Source organism: Aotus nancymaae, unplaced genomic scaffold (genome assembly GCF_030222135.1).
Source record: "Aotus nancymaae isolate 86718 unplaced genomic scaffold, 86718_ANA_hifiasm-v0.15.2.pri h1tg000057l, whole genome shotgun sequence".
Taxonomy (NCBI): Eukaryota; Metazoa; Chordata; class Mammalia; order Primates; family Aotidae; genus Aotus; species Aotus nancymaae.
The window spans coordinates 68,820,959-68,840,718 of record NW_026988471.1 but is presented as its reverse complement, the minus strand read 5'-3'; the positions used below and the strand labels follow the sequence as shown (position 1 = coordinate 68,840,718).

Sequence of the window (19,760 nt, the reverse complement as noted above, 5' to 3'; positions counted from 1 at the left end):
CTGGCGCCTGGTGACAGAGTGAGACTCTGTCTCAAAAACAGAAAAAAAGAAAAAAAGGTCATGCACATCTGTTACGTCTGTGGGAATACTATATAATGTGTTACCGTGCTTCTTTCCCCAAGTCTGCATGCAGTGACATCATATTGGTTGACTGAAATCAGCCATAGAGGGAATACTTACACCGCAGAAATGGGCAGCAGCCACCACAAATCAGGGCTTTATTCATTATTTGGTTGACTATCTAGACTTAAGAAAGTTATGGAGAAAATGCTAATAATGCATATTAAACTTAAATGTGTGTTTTGCCAGTGGCCACTGCCATGTGAATGCCACAGAAAAATGAAGCAAATATTCTCTCAGTATTCAAAAACCATTCTCTGCTTCAGTAAATACACTGCTCACACCATTGACAAACAAGTGAAGTTCTGGCCAGGTGCGGTGGCTCTTGCCTGTAATCCCAGCACTTTGGGAGGTCCAGGCTGTAGGATTGCTTGAGGCCAGGAGTCCAAGACTAGCCTGGGCCACATAGCTAAACCAGTTCTTTACAAAAAATAAAAAAGTTAGCTGGGTGTGATGTGCACTAGCTGAGTCAGGAAGATCTCTTGAGCCGAGGAGTTTGAGGTTACAGTGAGCTGTGATCACTTCACTGCACTCCAAGTTCTGGGCAACCCATTCTCTAAATTAGACAAAAACAAGTGAAGTTCCAACATCTTTTTGGTTTCACTTTTTTCTTGCTAGTTGGTACGAACAAAAATATCAGTTAACATTCACGTTGGAACTACATTAATTTATCAGTTACAACTGTAAGCTGGCTATGGATTCAGCAGATTGGCAAAAATCAATGAAAGCATTCTGTAAGACTCAACTGGCTATGTGCAATTTACAATAAAGAGTAGTATATATTTTTTATTATTTGTAAATTATTAGCCATCCTTTATGTCAATAAAATTTGTCATAAATATATGTATGTGTATATATGCATGCATTTCCCCCAGAGAGCACACTGTTAATTAAACATCTACCAGCATACCACTGGGCAGGTTGCCTTAGGCTTAGTGACCACACAAGATTTGACTCTTTGGAAAGATTCCAAAGAAAGAATCCACTTAGATTTGACTCTTTGGAAAGATTACCAGAAGAGCGAGGGAATCGCCCCATAGGAGCAAGCCATCTACTACAAGCAGGAAGTGGAGAAGTGAGGAAGGGTAAAGGTTTGGCCTGAGTTGTCAGTATGGGGCCAAGAAAAGGGACCTGGGAGGATGAGGAAGACTAAGGAGGACTGCAGAACACACACGAAAACCGAGAGGACGGCAGGCCAGGTGCGGTGGCTCACACCTGTAATCCCAGCACTTTGGGAGGCTGAGGCAGGCAGATCACGAGGTCAGGAGTTCAAGACCAGCCTGACCAACATGATGAAACCCCTGTCTCTACTAAAAATACAAAAAATTAGCCGGGCTTCTGTAATCTCAGCTACTCAGGAGGGGGAGGTTGCAGTGAGCTGAGATTGTGCCACTGCACTCCAGCCTGGGCAACACTGTGAGACTCCATCTCAAAAGAAAAGAAAGAAAACCCAGAAAACAGCAACCGAATCACAGCCATGAGAGCAAGAGGGTTGAATGTAACCAGGTGCAGCACTGGGCTAGGCCCCATGGTATGGATTGCTTGATTAATCTCCCAGGACAATCCTAGAAGGAAACCGAGGCTTGGAAGAATTAAGTCGTTTATCCACAGCTTGCAGCCAGTTAGTGGCTGAGTCAGGAGTTGAATTTAGGCAGCCTGACCCTCTTGACAAGGCAGAAGACTGCACAGGGTCACCTTTCTCCTCAGCAAAGCTCCCTCAGATGATATAAGTTCAATCTTCCAGGAGGGAGATTGGCAGGGCAGGTGTGGCCGCATGTCAAGGGCTGGTGGGCATCCTAAGGCTGGCAAAACTGCCTCACGTCTCTGGTCTCCCCACAAGTTTCTGCACCTGATGCTCTTAGCACCCTGCACTGTCTGTTGAAGCTAATTATAATGAATCTATGCTTGCATTTTAAAATACCTTTGTTATTTTACTTTCAGATAATTCATTCTTACTGTGTTTTTAATAGACAGATTGGAAATTTACAAAACAGATCTTGTGCCTTAGAACATTTGAGAGGCAGGGTTCTAATCACGTTGGTCCCCTGCTGGGAGCCTTTAGTGATCTCCACTGGCTACAGCAGTTTTCTAAATGGTGGGTGGGGATCAATTAGTGGGTTGGGAGATTAGTTTTCAGTGTCATTACCAGAGTTAAAAAAAGAAGTGGCCCCAAATAGAAAATATCAGAATATATTATACATAGTAAATACATTTTGCTTTAGCTACATATATTTTCATGCATATGTGTATTGGATTATGATGAAAAATGTCTTACTTAAAAGCAACTTTTTTTTTTTTTTTTTGAGACAGAGTCGTGCTCTGTCACCCAGGCTGGAGTCCAGTGTCATAATCTCAGCTCACTGCAACCTCCACCTTTCAGGTTCAAGCGATTCTCCTGCCTCAGCCTCTGGAGTAGCTGGGACTACAGGTGCCTGCCACCATGCTTGGCTAGTTTTTATATTTTTAGTAGAGACAGGGTTTCACTATGTTGGCCAGGCTGGTCTCGAACTCCTGACCTCAAGTAATCTGCTCGTCTCAGCCTCCCAAAGTGCTGGGATTATAGTGTGAGCCACTGCACCTGGCCAAAAAAAGCAACTTTGAATGCTGCTCGTCTGCAGGTAAAGACAATACTCTAGGCCTGACATCCAAAGCCATTGAGGCAGGAGGAATTGCTGAGGAAGATCAGGCAATGCTTCATGGGAAAGGGGTGAGGACAGGCTGGGCTGAGGATGTGCAGGTTATGAATGAGACCAAAGGCCCAGAAACACCATGACGTTGATACTTAGACAGTTCTAGTGCTGCAACTCAGAGAGGAGCTGGGCCTGGCAGTCCCTTGTGATAGCAGCTTAGAGGAGGGAGACCCTGAGTTTGCTGGGGAAAGCAAGGGGACTTCCTGGAGGTGGTAGTGCTTTAGCTGACTTCTCAGCGTTTGCCAGAACAGGTGTGTGGAGAGGGCTCATCTGGCTGAGTGGCTTGTGAAAAGGTACAAGAAAGCCCATCCTATTTTGGGAACTACACACCATTTAGTGTAGGTAGAGCATGGAACTAGGGAGGGGGCATTTGTGAGTCTTGTTGAGTGTCAAGATTTTATTTTGGGATGAGGAGCCACGGAGGAATTTTGAGCAGAAGAATGGCATGAGCAGACTTACTTGGAAGATGACTCCAGTGGCCCGAGGAGGGTGGATTAATTATGGAGAAGAGGCAGGAGGCAAGGAGACTTGTAGGATGACTACCAGCTGCACCAGGGTGGCCTGAGGCCGGGGTGTGAAGAGGAATGGAGGCGGGAGAGAGACTCAGGAGGAGGAGCCAGGGGCATTGGCGACCCAACAGTCCAGGTGGGGCTGTGAGAAACAGGCAGAGGTGAGGAAGCCCCCCGTGTCTATGACTCCCAGGACTGGCTTGATGGTAGTGCCATTGTCAGATCAAGAACACAGCAGGCCAGGTGTGGTGGCTAACACCTATGATCCCAGCGCTTTGGGAGGCAAACGTGGGAGGATCGCTTGAGCCCAGGAGTTCAAGACCAGCCTGGGCAACATAGGGAGACCCTGTCTCTACAAAAAAAAAAAAATTTTTTTAATTAGCTAGATGTGGTGATGTGTACCTGTGGTCTCCTCTAAGGTGGAGTTGGAGCTGCAGTGGGAGGATTTCTTCAGCACAGGAGGTCAAGGCTCCAGGGAGCCATGGCATTGCAGACTAGATGACAAAACAAACAAAAAATACAGGAGGCAGAGTGTGTCTGGCGAGAAGAGAGCACGTTCACTATTGAAAGTGGGCTTGCAGGCGGACATGTCAGGTGGGCAGCTGGGGCAGCGGGGGGAGGATGGGGGAACAATGCAGAGCAGGGTGTCCCTGGCCTGGAGAGTGTGTGGAATGAGGGCAAATGGGCTGTAAGAGAGCCTCAGGGAGCCACATCCGTGAGTATCCAGGGAGAGAGGAACCCACAAAGGATAGAGGGGAGTGGTCGTAGTGGCAGAAGATCCAGAAACTTGGGCCACAGAAACCAAAGGAGCAGAGCAGACCTAGGAGGAAAAGCAGCAATGTGAGTGCTTCGGAATCAGAGTCCTTGAAGGCTGAGAGGGGCCTGGTCTGCCACCTCAGGTAACCACTGATGTCCCTGGCAAGGGTGGTGGGGCTTTGGTGGGGCAGAGGGTGGTGGGTTTTTGTGGATGAATGGAGGTGACACCGTGAGGCAGAGTGTAAGCAGGCTGCCCCAGACCATGGCACGCCATGTGCAAATTAGAAAAGGGCACCCCTTCCTCCAGGCAGATTCAGCCCCTTGTTCTGGCACATAGGCTTGGCAAGTGGGATGCAGCCTCTGCCTCAGCCTCCACCTGCCCCACCACGGGGCATCCATGTACCTTGGCTCTGTGAGTGTGGACCACCCCTTCCAGAAACCACCTGGGAAGGAAGGAGACAAGCAGCCATTGACCAAGGAGATGGAGGATCATGTGAGGGTTTTCTTTTTTAAGATGTGAGAGTCTCGTGCGTGCTGATTTGGATAGGGGCGGGGAACCCATGGAGAGTGAGAATTTGGAGATTCAGGAAAAGAGGGTACAGGACACGAGGTGCAAGGCTGCAGCGGCTGCCCTGGCAGAGGCCTGTGCTGCAGGGGAGAGTCAGCTCAGCAGCAGCCACGCAGACCAGGGACACTGAGCCACAGTCGGGACTGCCTGTCCTCAGCTACCAGGGGTTCCAGTGCCCAGGACTCAGGCCCATGCAGACTGCCCAGGAGTGGGCCAAGAGCTGAGCAGACAGGCTGGGGAGGGTCTTGGCACAGAGCCTTTGCTTACTTATTATTTACTTTTTACTATGGAAAATTTTCAAACACACCCAAAAGTAGTGAGAAACTCAAAAAACCCTCTTAGATCCTACTACTGTCTAGTTTTAACAATGATTAATATTGCCAATCTTATTTTATGGACCAGTTTTTTTGTGTTTGTCTGTTTTCTAACACAGGGTCTCACTCTGTTGCCCAGGCTGGAGTGCAATGGTGAGATCTCAGCTCACCACAATCTCCACCTCCTGGGTTCAAGTGATTCTCCCACCTCAGCCTCCCGAGTAGCTGGGACTGTGGGCGCGCACCGCCATCCTCCTCTAATTTTTGTATTTTTAGTAGAGACAGGGTTTTGACATGTTGGCCTTCAACTCCTGGCCTCAAGTGATCTGTCTCGGCCTCCCGAAGTGCTGGGATTACAGGCATGAGTCACTGCGCCAAGTCGATGTACCAGTTTTTAAAGTACCTTTTTGAAAAATTAAAATTTTAATAGACTTTAGTTTTAGAGCAGTCTTAAGTTTCACAGCAAAGCTGAGTGAAAGTACAGAGGTTTCCTATTTATTCCCTATTAAAAAAAACTTTATTTGGAAATTATTTTTATTTTTATATTTTTGAGATGAAGTCTTGCTCTGTCACACCCAGGCTGGAGTGCAGTGGTGCGATCTCGGCTCACTGCAATCTCTGCCTCCCAGGTTCAGACAATTCTCCTGCCTCAACCTCCCAAGTAGCCGGGACTACAGGCATGTGCCACCATATCTGACTAATTTTTGCAATTTTTAGTAGAGATGGGGTTTCACCATGTTGGCCAGGCTGGTCTTGAACTCCCGACCTCAGGTGATCCACCCGCCTCGGCCTTCCAAAGTGCTGGGATTACAGGCATGAGTCACCATGCCCAGCCTCTTTGGAAATAATTTTAAGTGTACAGAAAATGGCAAGAACAAGTTTTCTTAATTTGCAATAACTTTTCCTTATTAGAGGATATATTTACAGAATGTCTGTAGGAGAAAGTTAAGATCATTTATGATTCTACTACCCCAAAACAACCACTGTCATTGTTCTGGTGTCTTTCTTTCTACTCTTTATTCTGTGTTCATAGACACAGTTTCCATTTTACCCAAAGACTATTCTAGTACCCCCGAGACTTCCTATCCGGGGCGTCCACATGCACTGACTCATTCCCGGGGCCTTCACTATCCACATCCCTCTCAGATGGTTTGCCTTGAGCAACAAAAATTAATCCAAGATTTTGGTTTGTGGGTGCTCTCCCTCGTTCCCTGGTTTCAGGGCTTTCGTGTTTGTTTTCCTCTGGTGGTACTGCCTGATGTCTGGTGGGGGCGTTGCCTGATGCTCCTTGGGCTGCCTTCTTGCCCAGAAGCCTCCAATGTGCCCTGCACCTCCCATGCTCATCCCTGAGTTCTGAGTAGCTGGGTTCGAGTCTGTCTCCCTCACTCATCTGTGAACTCTGTGAGGGCAGGGCCCAGGTCTGATTCATCTCTCAAAGTGAGGCAGAGTTGGCCTCAGTAAGCATGTATGGAATTGAATCAACCCACATATTCGGCATTGTCCATTCCTGTCTATGCTCTGGACTTTCTGAGTACCTGACACTAATTACAGCCACGAGCACGGTGTCTGGCACACAGTAGGTGCTGAATAAATGAGTGTGGATGGCTCGCCCAGCCACCTGGAGATTTCTATACATGTACGAGCTCTGCTATTGTTCCCTTTCTCCCTCTCCTGTCGCTCCTACATCTTCCGGATCACTCTGACACGCCAGAGGGAAGGTATCCCCTCTCTGCCGCCGCCCCCCTATCTCCTATATATTAGGAGTAAAGCTAGGTTGGCAATTGATTGAAAAGAAGCAACTCCCTGCGCTGAGGATTTTTGGTAGGTTTTCATCGCTCACAATAGTAGTTATCATTAGAGGCAATTTAAACTATTTCCAGATCAGTTCAAAGCTGCCTTTGAGGTATTCCCCCAGTGCAGCCCAAGTCATCTCGAAGCTGCCAGTGGCACCCGGTGGATCCTGAAAGAAGGAGGCTGCAAACACCTGAGCTGGACACAAAGAGGACCGCTATTTACACTTGGTCTGGGAACCTATACATGCAACAGTTAACAGCTAGGCTGTCCCCGGTTTGGATGGCTATGAAAATCTGAGCTCAAGCCAATAAGGACAGCTGTGAACATGAGGGCGTGGCCCAATGAGGATAGCTCTTGAGCCCTCCATAAGAGGACTGTAAATTCCTGGGCTGGCTCACATGAGAGTTAACAGATAGGCTGTCCCCGGTTTGGATGGCTATGAAAACCTGGGCTCAAGCCAAATCTGGGCTTCAGTTGGGCAGAAGCCCTCCCTGTGTCCCGTTCTAAGCCAAGATTCCTGGTGGCATTAGAAGCCCACTTGTAGTTGGACATTACCCAATCTGTATGTTTTGGTTGCCTGAATATTTCACTAATTACAGGGGTGTTTGTCAAAAGTGGCTTAATGTCTCCAAAACTATCTGAACCTGTGTTACAAGTCCTACTCCCAACCTCAGTTAAGTGGAGGGGAACTTGAAGAGGGGCCCTGGGCCTCCGTGGCAGGGATGGGGCAGGAAGGGATGAGGGCCTGGTCTAGGGTGGGGACACCAGCAATTGGGGAAAAGGCAGGAACCCAATTCGGAAGGCTGGGCTCTGAGGAGGTGACTGAGAAGGCTTTCAGGACGTCTTAGTAATCTTCATATTTGATTGAAAGATAAAAACAGGAGAGAGCTGGTTTTGGCAAACTGGACTTCTAGGAATTAGTCAGCAGCTTGCTCTGACCAACCCTTGGTTGGTCCTGGCCTTGGCCCCAGACCTGGAGGCTCACAATGGCATTGGGGCCAGGACCACTGCTCCCCAAACACCTCCAGGACCCCCTAGGGTTGGGACTTGCATTAAGCGTTTTGCTGCCTGCTGACATATTGGATTTGGCTGGTGGGCTGCACTGGGCCACTTCCAGTTGGAAGAGTTCTGAACTAGGGGCAAAGGAGGGTAGGAGGGAGACCCAAATGGGAAGAAGTAGTTCTGGAACAGTGGTGAGCTGGGGAGGGGCCCTGAAGGCAGGGGAGCTCTGTCCCTCAGTGGTGACACTAGCCTGTGGGGTGAGGAGTGTGGCAGGAATGCTCATGTTGAGGAAGTCTGGCAGGGACCAAGATGGTGGTCCAGTCAAGGTCAAGCTGTCCTGCCCATGTGCCCTTGGCCATGACTGTGAATGCTGGGTGGTGCCCGCATGGTAGGAGCAGGCATGCGTGGTCTGGGGGTTTAGGTTTGGGGCTGAGGAATCTGCAGGTGCCTTGGATTTCCGAATGTACCTTGCTTTGGTCAAAGTCCACCCAGCTTTGATCTGAATTCCTGACCAGATTTTTGTGCCAAATTCACCTCTTCATGTCTCTTTTCAGTTTGAAGACCTGGTGCCATAAGCCTACTGATGCAGAACGCTGGAAGCAGAATGCAGCCAGGGCGGTGCTCCGAGGAGCTGTGTCACCAACCCCACACACACTCACATCAACTCTGGGACAGGGGCCCCATATGGGCTGGGGGGCCCAGTAGTGCAGGAGAGGGGCGGGCGAATGGTGGGGGGGGGGCTTGGTCTTGGTGGCCATGCCCAGAGGTAGCAGGTAGGGAGAGTCAGGGAATGGAGGCTTCGGTCCCTGCCCTCACCAGGTAGCAGGGAGGAGGAGGCAGGCTGACCCACTTAGAGACCGGCTCCTTTCAAAGCAGCGTGGTTTGATGGGGGCTGCTTTAAGTGGGTCAGCCTGCATATATACATTGGTCTTAAACTCTTCAAAACTTGGCTGTTAAACATCTAGATCCTCTTTTCATTAGCTTGTAAGCAGTGGCCATGGGGACCTGCCTAGTCTTCTGAAGCAGCAAGTGTGCCCAGAGGCTAATAAACAGCAGGCGCCTCCAATAAATAGGATTTTAATGCTCCGTGTAAATGTGGGTGCAAATAAACATGTGAAATGAAAGGTGGGATCTGAATTCTATGTGCAGGTTGCACAATTGCTCAGCTGTTTTGCACTGAGCAATGTAGTGTGACTGTGTGACCGTGTGTTTTATAGGTGCAGGATGTGTGTACAGTGTGGAGGAGTGTGCTTTTGTGGACGCACAATGTGTACATGGTGTGAAGCAGGGAGTGTGTGTGTCTGTGTGTACGTGCATGTGTATGAAGAGAAGCCCCCACCACAAGATTGGGTGGGGACAGAGCCAGCTACTTAATTTTTGGGGTCCCCATGTAAAATAAAACCATGGGGTCCTCACTCAAAATTACCAGGAATTCCAAGACAGCAACAGCAGAGCATCAAACCAAGCTGGGGCCCTTCTGAGCGCAGGTGGGTCTCACGCCCACGGAGAAGTGCACCTCCTGGTCTCCCTCCAACCTTCCTACGCCACCTTGGAAGGTCCCTGGGTCCCCCCTTGCTCTCTCCCCACTGGCTTCCCAGACCTTGGCAGTGTGTGGAAGTGCCAAGGTGGGCTGGCAGAGCGGCTGAGGGCTGTGCTGGTCTCACCCTTTCCTGACCCTCCTCTTCCGGTCTGGGCCTCACTAGCGGCACCCCAGTCCGTAAGCTGTCTCTTGCCCTGGGCTCCTGGTTCAAAAAGTGACCTCCCTAGAAGGCGAGGTCTGCTCCCCACTCCACCCTGCGTGGTGGGCCCTGCCCTCCACCCTTAGGACTTGGAAGGCCTCGGGCTCCTCTGCGAGCTGCTACTGTGTTCTGGAAAGTCGTCAGGCTGCAGGAACAGTCTAAAACAAACGTGTCCAACCCACTTTGAATGCGGCCCAACACAAATTCATAAACTTTCTTAAAACATTATGAGGTTTGTTTTTTTTCTAGCTAACCAGCTATCATTAGTGTTAGTGTTTTTTATGTCTGGCACAAGACAATTCTTCTTCCGGTGTTGCCCAGGGAAGCCAATGGATTGGCGCCCTGGTCTAAAGTGTTTGGGGTGAACTCACTGCCACCAAGGGCTTCGGGTCTCAGGAGGCCTGATGGGCCCAGTCCTGGGCTTGTCCCAATTTGCCCAACTGGCCTGAGGGAGATAAAACTGGGCAAAAGATCCAGGTGAATATCAGAAGTTAAACAAAACACACACACACACACACACACACACACACAACAGAAAAGAAACGGCAAAGGGGAACCAGGGAGCTGAGAAGGAATTGGGCTGGTGGAGCTCACAGCCCAGAAATCTGAGTGAGGGGGCGTGGAGGGTGGGGAGGCCCACTCCTTCCTGTTTATTGTCCTGCTTCCCTCCTCCAAGGTTAAGTGCGATGTGCCTGCTTCAGGGTACACCCAGGAGACACTAATGGGTGATAATGAGGGTGTCCCGCCCCAATACCTATACTTGTCAATAATTAACCACGATTTCCTAGGTTCTGGGAGGAGGTGGTGGCACCTGGCCTGCCCTGGCTGGTTTAGCTCATGGGGCACCCCCAGCACAGCCATTCCAAGGTCTCTCTCTGCGTACTGCCAGGCTGTTCTAGGGATGGGTATCTCCCAAGACTTAAGGGAAATTGAGAACTGACCTCCACCCATGTTCCTGATCCTAGCCAGAGACAGACTCCCAGACTCAGCCAGAGGCTGATGCCGACCCCTTCCAGCCTTCATGGTAACCATGAGGCCAGTGCGTGCTTCTGTTGTGGAGGTCCCAGAGAGAACTGTGTGGAAGACACAGCCTGAAGGGCCATCTGCCTCAAGCCACAGCGGCACAGAAGTCTAAAGATTGTGGAGAAGGATGGGACAAAGGTGGGCTTGGGCTCCTTGGTGAGAGGCGATTTGGGCCCTAGTGGCTGAGCAGGGTGGAGATTACTATAAACTTGTTCATCACTGGCCACGGTGCTTTGCCTGCCCTAGAGAGAGTCAGCGCGACCAAGGCTCCCATGCAGGGAGTGTGACACAACTGGCATTCCTGAGGGGGAAAAGTCTTGATTTAGCATTTGCCAATTTTAGTGGTGAAAATACTTGCGTCAAGTCTGATTTCAAGTACCAATTGGTTTAACAATTGGCTCGCCAAATTCCTGAATATTTAACAAGCAGCTCTTTCTCCACTGCCCACAAGACCCCTGTCTCCAGCGCCTATGCTGTACCTCTCCCAGCCCAGCACCTCACCTCCCTGTCCTTGCAAAATGCCCTTCTCTGGCCACTGGAAAGCCTGGGACCTGAGGCCACTGAGGCTCCAGTGCTGCAGAGTCCTGGAGCAGAGCGGGTCTGCTTCTCAGCTTGTCATGCTGCTCATGGAGGTGATGTGTGTGAAATGACTTTGCCAAAGTGAACACCAAACCCACTCAAATAAAGTCCCAAGGGACCACCGATTTCTAGTCTAAGGGCAGTGGGGAGATTAGAATTCAGCATCTACCGCTATGGTTTGAAAAGCCAGTCTGGGTCGTCTGGCAGTCCCAGCGTGTCAGCTGACAAGCCACCCTGCCTCTCTCCTCCCTTGGTCACATGCTAGCCTCCTCATTCATTTCCACTTACAGGGGACCAGATGTGCGGAGGGAATGAATACCAGGGAATCAGGAAACCACTGGGTCAGTTATTTGAGCCACAGAACAACACTCATCCCAGCAGCTGGGAAGCCATCTGCAAAAGTCCACCTGTGGAAGGGGCTTCCTGGTCTTGCGTGTGGCTGGGCCATGTCTCTGGATGCAGGTTTTTCATGATGCAATCTTCTCAAAGAACCACCTGCTCTCAACACCTTCTCAGTGACTCCATTTCCCCCTCCTCTGGCCTCCTGGAATGCCACAATGGCCCCACCTTAGCCAGGCAGCTGCGATGAGAGGTGTTGACCCAACTGCCTCTCCGCTGGCTCATGGAATCAGGTGGAAGGGGCTGGTGACAGTACAGTCTTGCGGTGTGGTTGGGGACCTGGGCCATCCAGAGACAGGACTGTCCAAAGGCGGGGTACTGGTAGGATTCCACCAGGCACTGGGTAATGCATGGCATAGGGAGCTGGAAAGGGACAGGCTCTCGGCCAGGAAAAACAGCCCCAGAGCCACAGGTGTGCCATCGAGTCTTCCTCCTCTCCCATTCTTAATCCTCTTTGGTGACAGCATGAGGCCAGACCTGGAGCCCAGCAGAGAGCCCTTGGGTCCCAGAGGAAGTTGTTCTGGGGGCTGGAGATGATCACAAATGCCAGGTTTGTGAGCCCCAGACTCTGGTTCATAGCAGGAGGCAGACTCATGAACAAACCACCAGAGCACACTGTAAAACACGCTCAACCCAGAGTGGGTGCCCTTGCTAGGGACAGGCAGAAGGCTCCATGGAGTGACATTTCAATGGGGCCATAAAAGTGGATCCCTTCAATAGCCCCTGCATTGCCCCAAGTCAGGCCTCCAGCCGTGGGACTCACAGATCTCCTCTGCAGATGCCTGCAGGTCCTCCAGCACTACCCTTTACCCACAGTGGAGGGGCACACAGTCAGAGCCCTCCAGGCCCTCACTACCGGCACCACCAACATGGTGGACATTTTCCCTCTCAGAATGAAAAGGGAGTGAAATTCTGCCGTGATCTTTCCATAAATGACCAGGTTGGGGAATTTCCAAGGGAAGCGGCCCTTGGAAAGGTTCCTGGAAATGGAGAGGGGCTGGACAGGTTGGAGACAATGCTCGTGGAGCCCAGGATGGGCCTCCCTGGAGTTGGGCAGCTAGCCCCCTGCCTCTGAATCAGGGGTGATCAATGATGGAAAATTACTGCAGCAATTGAGTCCTTGTAAAATGATTGTGCATGTGTGTGTGTGCGTGTGCACACGAGCGTGTCCTCACTTAAAAAAGACCATTTCTGTGCATTCTTGATTCTAAGACCCTCCTCTGCCTCCCTCTCCAGGAAATCCCATAGGACCCCATACCTGATTTAGAACGTGTGAGAGACACATCCCAGTGCCTGGCACGTGGTGGGAGCTCAGCACATGTAAACTCCTTTCCTCTGACCACTCAAAGTGGCCACCTGTGGGGCAGGCCAACAGGGGTTTCCCCAGTCTCAGAGCTGATGGGCATCTGGTCCCTGCCTCCCCCTTCCTTCTCTGGCTGATGACAAATACCTGAATGTCATCACATCCTCTGTGTCCTCATCTGTTATTCTGGGACACAGGCAGGGGAGGGTACAGAGTAGTCCCCCTTCTATAGAGGCTGGCCTTTCTTGGGATGTGGGCTGGCTGGTGTTGGTCCGAGGATGGATGCTGAGGGTGAGGCACTCATCCTGCTAGTCAGGCTGGATGCTGGCAGGAGGGCGGGGCGAGGAGGGGTGGAGCTTCCAGAACAAAGGAGAAAAGGGAACCCAGGAGCCAGCCTCGGCATCAAAAAGGCTCTGCACTGCACGAGCAGCCCACAGCACTGCCTGCCTCTGCCCCAGCCGTCAGCCGGCCGAAGGCGCCTGCTCCCTCCTGTTTGCCCAAGGCCGGGCAAGTCAGCCCCACTCTGCTTCGAGAGGCCCTGTTTTCCAGCGTGATTGCGCCGACACTGCTCTGTGGCTTTCTCTTCTTGGCGTGGGTTGCTGCTGAAGTTCCAGAGGAGAGCAGCGGAATGGCCGGGAGTGGAGCCAGGAGTGAGGAAGGCCGCCGGCAGCATGCCTTCATCCCAGAACCTTTTGATGGAGCCAATATCGTCCCAAACCTCTGGCTGCGACGCTTTGAAGTCATCAACGACCTTAACCATTGGGACCATATCACCAAGCTAAGGTTCCTGAAAGAGTCCCTCAGAGGAAAGGCCCTGGATGTCTACAATGGGCTCGGTCCCCAGGACCAAGGAGACTACGAGATTGTGAAAGAGACCCTCTTGAAGGCCTTCGGGGTCCCTGGGGCCGCCCCCAGCCACCTGCCCAAAGAGATCGTCTTTGCCTACAGCATGGGTAAGGGCTACTATCTCAAGGGGAAGATTGGCAAAGTGCCCGTGAGGTTCCTGGTGGACTCTGGGGCCCAGGTCTCTGTGGTCCACCCGAGCTTGTGGGAGGAGGTCACCGATGGCGATCTGGACACCCTGCGGCCCTTTGAGAATGTGGTGAAGGTGGCCAACGGTGCCGAAATGAAGATCCTGGGTGTCTGGGATACAGCGGTGTCCCTAGGCAAGCTGAAACTGAAGGCACAGTTCCTGGTGGCCAACGCAAGTGCTGAGGAAGCCATCATCGGCACCGATGTGCTCCAGGACCACAACGCTGTCCTGGACTTTGAGCACCGCACCTGCACCCTGAAAGGGAAGAAGTTCCGCCTGTTGCCTGTGGGAGGGTCCCTGGAAGATGAGTTTGACCTGGAGCTCATAGAGGAGGAACCCTCCTCAGAAGGGCAGTAAGAGCTCTCCCACTGAGAAGCCCCCTTTTCTTTACCCTCTTAAATATTGGTGGGAAGACCCACTAGTGTGGGGGGGTGCGCATATCCTCGGGGGGGGTCACTGGGCTTGGCCAATCCACTGTATCAACACTTGCCCTTCCCCTCGCCTCCCTCTGCAGGGGCCTTAATCTGCCCCTGGTGGGGGAGGCTTCCACTGAACAGGCACAGGTGAGGGAGAGCAGGCTGGCTTAGAGGGACAGGGTCCCTATGATCATCAAGCTGCTACTGATGCAAAGACTCGACGGCTGGAAGAGCTCCCAAGGAAGCTAAAATGTTTGTGTTTGAAAGAACTGTGGGACCCCTCAGATCCCCTGAGGTATGGCTTGCTTACTCTCTGGTCCTCAAAGCCTGCTCAGCTGGGCTGGGTCCTGGCTGCGGGGTCTTGGTGAGGGTCACAGTTGCTCTGGGACACCTCCCTGAACAGCCTTTCCACCTGGACAATGGTATTTTCTTTCTGTCATTTGCTTTGAATTCCATTGTGCCTTGTGCCAGTAATTCAATTGCTGCAAACACCAATAAAGATTGATTCAGGAAAAAACCACGTAATATGTTGATTGAGGATGAGTGGGATGTGAGAGGGTGGGGAATGCAGGGAGTCAATGTCAGAGACAAGGGAGATTCAAGTGTCTACTGAGGGCCCGGCTGGAGGTATAAGAATATATCCACAGTGACGGCATGTCTTGGATTTTCTAAGACAGTCTCAGCATAAAATATTTGACTTATTCCCTACAGAATTACTCTCATCATTTTGAATCGACATAATTCCTCTAATTATTTCCATCTGTAGTATTTTAGCATACAAATTGCCCCTATACCCCACAGTGGCTCTGAAGTTATATGTGAGCTGTCTTGATTGGGGATTGGGAAATTATGGTTATGATCGACAGGAAAGTATCTGCTGGGCAAATAGGTTCTTGCAGCTGTCCGGGAGCAAGAAACTGGAGGCAGAAAGCAAGGCCAGGAGACAGGTGTTGACGTGCATGGGGCAGCGCAAGGGTGTGCTGGAGGACTGGGGAGGCGGTGAGAGGTCAGGCCCTTCCTGGAGGGACTTGGAACAGAGCCTGAAACTAGAGCAACCTGATGGAGGGGAGGACGTTCCCAGATCTGGAAATGGGGTGTGCCATCTCTTTTAGGGGTCCACCTCTTATTTGCTTCCAAATTCCTGTTTCTTTTTCTGGAATGCAGCAGGACTGGGAATCTGAAAGCCCCCAACTCAAAGAGAGAAGCTCAGTGGACAAAAGTCTCCACAGAGGAGCCAATTTGTTCCAAATCTCAGGCCTCCCCACCAAGCACATCAGGAGAGCCTATTCTCAGGGAAGGATGGCCTGCACCCTCCAAACTGTGGGCCCAGGAAGATTGGTGCAAGGTCAGAGACTCAGACATGCAGGGATCCGGGTCCTCTTGATGGGGGTGTGAAGGACCATTTTCCATCCTCCAGGGTGGAATGAGCCTCTCAAAGTTCCCATCTGGACAGCTCCTGAGGGAGAGACAGAAGGCAGGGGTGAAGCCCCTGGACTTTTTGAAGCTGATCTGAGCCAGGATCAGCTGCTCCTCCCTGGCCCTTCTTCCCTCCTATTCCATGCTCCTGGGAACCTGGCTCAGCCCCGAATCCCCAGGGCTTACCAAGGCCCCTTTCCTGGGCAGCCAAGCATCCTAACTGAAATTAGCTCCATCAGCCCCAGGGCACATGGAGGGAAGGACTTCTGGTGTGGGATCGGAGGAAATCTCTTTCCAGAAAAGTGAGGCCTAGAGAAGAGGGTGGGGGAACAGGAGAAGGCAATGGGAGAAGTGGAGAAGGAGTGGGCTCTGGATGCCTCCTGGGTCCTGCATTCCCCTTCTCAAATTAGACTTTCAGCCCCGCTCTCTGTGGCCTAATGCATGCTGCCGTCTCAGGGCTGAGCCCTGTCCTGAGGGAACAATCCAGGTGGCACCTCCCTGTGACCTATTTTCCTTCAGGTCCTTTGGATCCCAGGCACATGCTGGGTGGAAGGAGGGAGGGTGAAGAGTGGATAAGTGGGTGGGTGGAGAGCTGGGGAGGGGACCAGGTAGCCAAGCCAGAATTCCAGAGCAACACCCCAGCCTCCCTGCCCTTCCCCACACACCGCAGGGAGCAGAGCCCCCTCTTGTGTGGTTGTGAATGAGATTCTGTGTCCCAGCAGCAGACAGCCTCTTCCCCTGCTTTAAGTGAGGAGACCCTATCTGAGCCCCCAGGTCTCCAGCTCTCAGCCAGCTATCTCTCCTAGAGAACTGTGGGCACCCTGAGCAGGCCGAAACACGGCCCCCATGGAGGAAGGGACCACGTGGTGCTTCTTACCAGGAGACCCGAGTGGGCCTGAGACAGCTGCTCTTGGGTGTGAGAGTGATCACAGCTGCAGATGCATCAAGGTGGAACCTGGCTGCAGGACTGTGAGCAGCTGCTCTCTGGGAAGCAGGTATCAAACAACAGAGAAGCCTGGGAGAGAAGCCAGAAAACGTGGGTTGCGGCCACACCACAGAGGGCTTGCTGCCTGGGCGAGGAGTTCACACCTGCCTCCCACAGTGGGCGTTTGAACCATGGGGGAGCAGAAAGATTCATCTGGCTTCTGAGTATAGGATGGAGTAAAGCAGCAGCAGAGGCCCCGCTTGGACGCCATGGCAGTCCTTAGACTCAGGGTCTGCATTTGCGATGGTGGAAAGGAGGTAGCAGGATCAATGTGAAGCTTTCGTCTTTATGAAGACAGCACATGATCATCACCAGAGAAGACCAATGAACATCAGCTCCTCCGGTGGTCCCAAAGTGCAGCAGGCTTGGGAACCCATAGTCTAAATTCCAGTGGCATCTACCCCTGTGCTACCCAGAGGGTGATCCATGAACCAGCAGGAAGGCAGCATCAGCATTACCTGGAAGCCTGCTGGGAATTGAGACCCTCCATCCCTACCCAGACCCGTGCCAGAATCTGCAGTGAACAAGATCCCCGAGTGATTCCAGGGCATATGAGAGTTTGAAAATCCCTGGCCTAGAACATTCTAATACCTCTAGTTAGGGGCGCTTACAAGCTGCCTTCTTCTCTAATGACCACCACAAATTGAATGCATGCCCGTTCCCCAGACCATGCTAGATAATTCTTTACGCTTTTATCCAGCAAACCTTTAAGTCTTAATTTCAGACTAACAGAAAAGTTGCAAGAGAAGTACAAAGAATTTCCAAACGTTTCACCCAGTTTCCCCAAACATTAACATTTTACCAATTAACTTCATCATCGCTCTCACCCTCATTCTTTTTCTCTATATCTGTATGTATACGAACCTTTGAAAACTGCAAATAGGATGCACTTTTATCTCTAAATACTTCAGTGTGTATTTCCTAGGGGAAAAAAACAAGAACAATGAGGGCACTCTCTTATATAACTGTGATGCTGTTATCAAAATCAGGAAGTTCACTGACATAAAACCACTGTTATCTGATCTTCAGACCTTATTCCAATGTTTCCAGTTATCCCAACAAGAACATTTTTGGCCCCGAATTATTTTCTAGTCCAGGATCGAATCCAGCTACACGTTGCAGTTAGTTGGCATGTCTCTTTCATCTCCTTTAAACTGAATAATTCCTCTTTGTTTTCATGACCCTGACAGTTTTGAGGACACCTGGCCAGTTATTTTGTAGAATGTTCCTCAGTTTGGCTGAATCTGATGTTCAGTCGTGGTTAGATTTGAGCTGTGTGTTTTGGGCAGGAATACCTAGAAGTGTTGGGGTGTCCTCAGTACATTGTATCAGGAGGCACAAGTTGCCAACTTTTTCATCACTTGGTCGAAGTGCTATTTGCCAGATTTCTACTCTGTAACTATATTTTCCCCTCGTCATGAGTAAGTGTCTCGTGGGGAGACACTCTGAAGCCATATAAATATCCTGTTTCTCATCAGACTGTCACTACTAGACTCAGCACCCAATGATGATCCTTGCCTGAATTGTCACTGTGATAGTTACCGAACGATGGTGAGCCTCCTCCTCCCCCTCCCCCTACCCCTCTCCTCCTCTTCTTCTTCTTCCACCTTCTCTTCTTCTTTCTTCTTCTTTTTCTTCTTGACAAGGTCTTGCTTTTTTGCCATAGCTGGTCTCAAACTCATGGCCTCAAATGATCCTCCTGACTCAGCCTCCCAAGTAGCTGGGCTTCCAGGACGAATTCTATCCTTCTATACCTATTAGCTGGCACTCAGCTCTACAGAGGAGTTTTCCCTATTCATCTATTGGTTGATTTATACCATGTGGACTCAGAGATTCTTATTTTTCAATGATTTATACTCATTTACAATCATTATTTATTTTGATGCTCAAATTGTTTTAGATTTGGCCATGGGAGCAGCCTCAAACTGGCTTCTGTCTCCTTGGGAAATGTCCCCATCATCATCGGAGCCCTTCCTTATTTTCCGGCACAAGATGTTCCAGGCTCATCTTGTCCCTTCCCTGCACCAGCCCTGAGATCAGCCATTTCTCCAAGGAGCCCTGGTTCCTTTCAGCAGGATCTGATATTCAGAAACAAGGATCTGGATGTCAGGTGTGTGTGCTTCTTGCTACTGGCATGTCATCACTCCTAGGACCTCTCAGTGGTCAGAGCTAAGAAGAAAACCACAGAGTACACTTCTCTGCATTTCTATCTCTCCCTCTCTCTGTATATTAAAATGTGTGCTGATACCTCCAATTCCAGTCCCACGCTCTAGGGCCTAGTCTGACCTTTCCCTTTATTTATTATTTCTCATGTCACATGGCTAATGTGCCGATGTTGCAACAAGTGCGAGGGTGGCACATCACACATGCACAAACACCCAATCATCACGCTTACCAGCTGCAAAAGGATCGTAACCTTCCCCTCCATATTTGCAACTTCTTTCCTTACTAACGAGAAACCTAGCTCCAGGTTACTTATTTGCCCAGTTCTAAAATGCCCAGAAAGTAGTTTCCAAATTGCTAACCCATGCACCTATGGAAAAGAAGCCTGGAAGCAACCAGTTATTCAGATCACCCCCCACCCCCAGTGCCAGGCATGGGTGGCCCCTGGCAGCAAATAAGAGAGACAAATGAGGAAGCCGAGTGCAGCTGTCTGCAGGAGAGCAGAAGCCTCCCAGGTGTACAGGGCTTGCCTTGAGGACCAGTGTGAATGTGTGTCCTCATCTGAGGACACAATGTGTCCATCAAGTGGGCAGCTGGAGTCACAGACCGAAGGCCATGAGTCCTGTCCTTTGGCCATGTGAGGGAAGAGGTGACCTGGTCTGCCCACCTGGTCCTCCACCTCTGAGGAGCTGATGCCACCCCACATTCCAGGCCCATCAATCACTGCGGCTGTACTGAGTCCACCGTTGCCAAGCAACCTTGGGTAAGGAAGCCTCTTGGCTGGGTAGCAAGGAGGGCAGACACTGGTCAGGCCACTGTGACCTTCCACTCCACCTGGCTGTTATGCTTTTCACTGAGGGCTAGTCAATTGGCTCTCAAGTTTTGACTGCTCAGATATTGTGGGTCAGCAACCCCTAAGCCTGAGTTTTGCAACTCTGAGCTGGCCTGTGG

General features: G+C 50.9%; 1 protein-coding gene and 1 non-coding gene across 2 annotated transcripts; one reads left to right on the top strand and one right to left on the bottom strand.

Moving 5' to 3' along the window:
* Window positions 1–13,178: 13,178 nt before the first annotated feature.
* Window positions 13,179–14,715, top strand: ASPRV1 (aspartic peptidase retroviral like 1). The gene has a single exon (XM_012433922.3). It carries the CDS (start codon window positions 13,425–13,427, stop codon window positions 14,184–14,186), a length of 762 nt encoding a protein of 253 aa, XP_012289345.2. The 5' UTR covers window positions 13,179–13,424; the 3' UTR covers window positions 14,187–14,715.
* Window positions 14,716–18,957: 4,242 nt separating this feature from the next.
* On the bottom strand, window positions 18,958–19,056 carry LOC135269845 (small nucleolar RNA U13). The gene has a single exon (XR_010338095.1). It is a non-coding gene; the product is annotated as a small nucleolar RNA U13 (small nucleolar RNA).
* Between the last annotated feature and the right edge of the window lie 704 nt (window positions 19,057–19,760).